This window comes from Arachis ipaensis, chromosome B03 (assembly GCF_000816755.2).
Source record: "Arachis ipaensis cultivar K30076 chromosome B03, Araip1.1, whole genome shotgun sequence".
NCBI lineage: Eukaryota > Viridiplantae > Streptophyta > Magnoliopsida > Fabales > Fabaceae > Arachis > Arachis ipaensis.
In genome coordinates, this window is record NC_029787.2 from 8,373,159 (window position 1) to 8,375,772 (window position 2,614).

At 38.5% G+C, this 2,614-nt stretch overlaps 1 protein-coding gene across 1 annotated transcript; it reads left to right on the forward strand.

The window, feature by feature from the left end:
• LOC107628787 lies at nt 134–2,342 on the forward strand. The gene is made up of 2 exons (XM_016331388.2): nt 134–571; nt 1,218–2,342. The coding sequence occupies exons 1-2, from the start codon at nt 278–280 to the stop codon at nt 2,055–2,057; spliced, it is 1,134 nt and encodes a 377-aa protein (XP_016186874.1). The 5' UTR covers nt 134–277; the 3' UTR covers nt 2,058–2,342.

Here is a 2,614-nt window from a genome sequence, read left to right on the forward strand (position 1 = left end):
TACGTACAACTTCTTTTAAATAAATGAATTTATTTGATTAAGATTTTTATAAAATAGAAAAAAAATTGGTAAAATAGGAAAAAAATAAGTGCTAGGGATTAGGGAAGGCATAGTTAGATAATTATTTGGTAATTGAAGTTTGTGTGCTTAGACTTTATCCACCAAGTCCATTGTTGGTTTTTCTCTCCATAACCACCACCACCTCATACCACTGCCTTATTAGTTATTACTTTACCTCTTTTCATTCCGCATTCAACCAAACAAAGAAGCCGTATCCATGGATAGGCTTCTATCTTCTTCCCCTTCTGTCCCTTCCCTTCACACCAATCTCAGACCTTCCACTCTCCTCCCAAGAACCCTACGATTTGATTCTTCCAAAAGATTCAATTTTTCCCCTTCACCGCGCTGCCAATTCAAGTGGGTCTCCTCCATTTCCTCCAATCATGAAAACCCTTCTTCTCTATTATTCTCTTCTTCTTCTGCACCCTTCTCGGATCATTTACCCGATAGATCCATCCCCGAATCTCGAATCCTCGCTCAGAACACTCCGGATGATTCCAAAAAGCCAAAGGTGCGTGCTTTATGCTGCCACGTTTGATTTTTTTTTAATGGAAGAATATTCCTCTGACGAAATTAAGGTCCTTTGAATTTTATTTTTCAAATGCTTTCGGTTTGGATTTGCGAAGTTTGTGGTAAGTTGTTGTAGCTGGTTTCAAATTACAAACAAACTTGGCTTTTTAATCTAAAGTTACTTGCTTGCTTATGAATCCACATTTTTATGCTCGATATAATATTGAAAGATTAATTAAAGTTTAGAAGTTCTGAAATTATGTGTTGTTTTTATTTAGTTATTGTGGCAGTGTGGTAGGTTGAAATGCTGATGAGGTGAAGAGAATTAAAATGGGTCAGAAATTAGATAATAGTTTCTTAGTTTGGATGGGTTAGTAGAGATGGTGGGGCAACCTTATAACTGCTCAATCCTATATTAGTGTATAGTTAATATGTTAGTATTAACATAGTTCTGGATCTGAAAAAAAGTAAATTATTGGTGAAGACAAAACGGTTATAAAACTCACTCCAATTCTCTCTTTATAATGGTATAGATTATATGTACTCAATGTACAATTGTAGACACTAGATTTTATACATACAATTGTACAATTCCTGTTATTTAAAATAGGTTAAAAATATATAATCTTTTTATACTTTATTCTCAGGCAATAACATCCCGGACATTTGTGATACTATCTGCTCTGGTTTTGTTCTTAATCCAACCAGCTTTGGCACCAGCTGCTTTTGCAACCTTTCAAGGCGCTGCCAAAACTGGTGGTCCTGCCGCTGCTGCGGTTGGTGGAAAACTAATGCGCACTGAGCTCTTAACTAGTGCTTGGGCTGGTTTCTTTGCTGGTTGCTTGCACACTCTATCAGGGCCTGATCATCTTGCCGCATTGGCTCCGTTGTCAATTGGCCGTACCCGAATGGAGAGTGCTGCTGTTGGAGCACTTTGGGGGTGTGGCCATGATGCTGGTCAGGTTATCTTCGGCTTGCTATTTTTGCTACTAAAGGATCGACTTCACATAGAAATTATTCGAACTTGGGGCACCAGGGTTGTCGGAATAACACTGCTAGTGATTGGTGCTATGGGAATCAGGGAAGCTTCGGAAGTGCCTACCCCTTGTGTTGCCTTAGAGAATGGTGAATGTGATGTCAGTGCCTACGAATCACTTGATACTCCTACGGTTGGAAAGAAGAAGATTGGTTTTGCCACTTTTGCCACTGGAATAGTTCATGGACTGCAACCAGATGCATTGATGATGGTGTTGCCTGCTCTTGCTTTGCCGTCGCGTGTGGCCGGCGCTGCATTTCTCATCATGTTCTTAGTTGGAACTGTAGTAGCAATGGGTAGCTACACGGTATTTATAGGTTCATGTAGCCAAGCACTAAAAGATAGAATACCTAGAATAACTGAGAAGCTCACTTGGGCTTCTTCCCTTGTAGCTATAGGCCTTGGGTGTGCCATTATCATTAGCCAGTTTTTCGGGTTCAGCCTGTACTAATACATCACTTAGCACTTAGCAGCAAGGAACCTTTTGATTATTATGAACATTGTTTTGTGGTGTCAAGATAAAATTAGGGTGTCTTCTGGAGCAAGATAATTATCCACGCATCAAGTGATATTTGAGTTTGATTGTTTTAAATGTTATTTTCTAAGCTTCTGAGTATTGGATGTACATGTATAGTCTAATTTTGTAGTTTCAGTTACTCTGCATCTTAGAACTACTACCTGGTTGTGATTTGTTGAGTTCAAGTTAAATTCACAAAAAGGGTGTTCACTGAGGTTATTATGATTGTTGCTTGAACATCAGGATGAAAATTTGATCAGTTTTTCACAACTTGCAAGATCATTGCATCAATCACTATTGATTTTTGTGGCCAGACCCTATATTTTGTAGTTTTATTTAGTGTAATCTTTAAGCATTATAAAAGGGAGGTGTTTCAACCGGTTAAGTGGTTAGCTCATTTGTCCGCTTAAACAAGTGACGGACAAATCATTGGTCAATCACAAATCCTTAAATGGAGCTCAAATTTTGCAGCAAATCATTCCAAACCGAAG

What these genes read in the sequence shown, in the direction of transcription:
- LOC107628787 (XM_016331388.2), top strand. Translation starts at nt 278, where the DNA reads ATGGATAGGCTTCTATCTTCTTCCCCTTCTGTCCCTTCCCTTCACACC. An exon ending in ATGATTCCAAAAAGCCAAAG is followed by an intron (nt 572 to 1,217) that starts GTGCGTGCTTTA and finishes CTTTATTCTCAG; the next exon opens with GCAATAACATCCCGGACATT.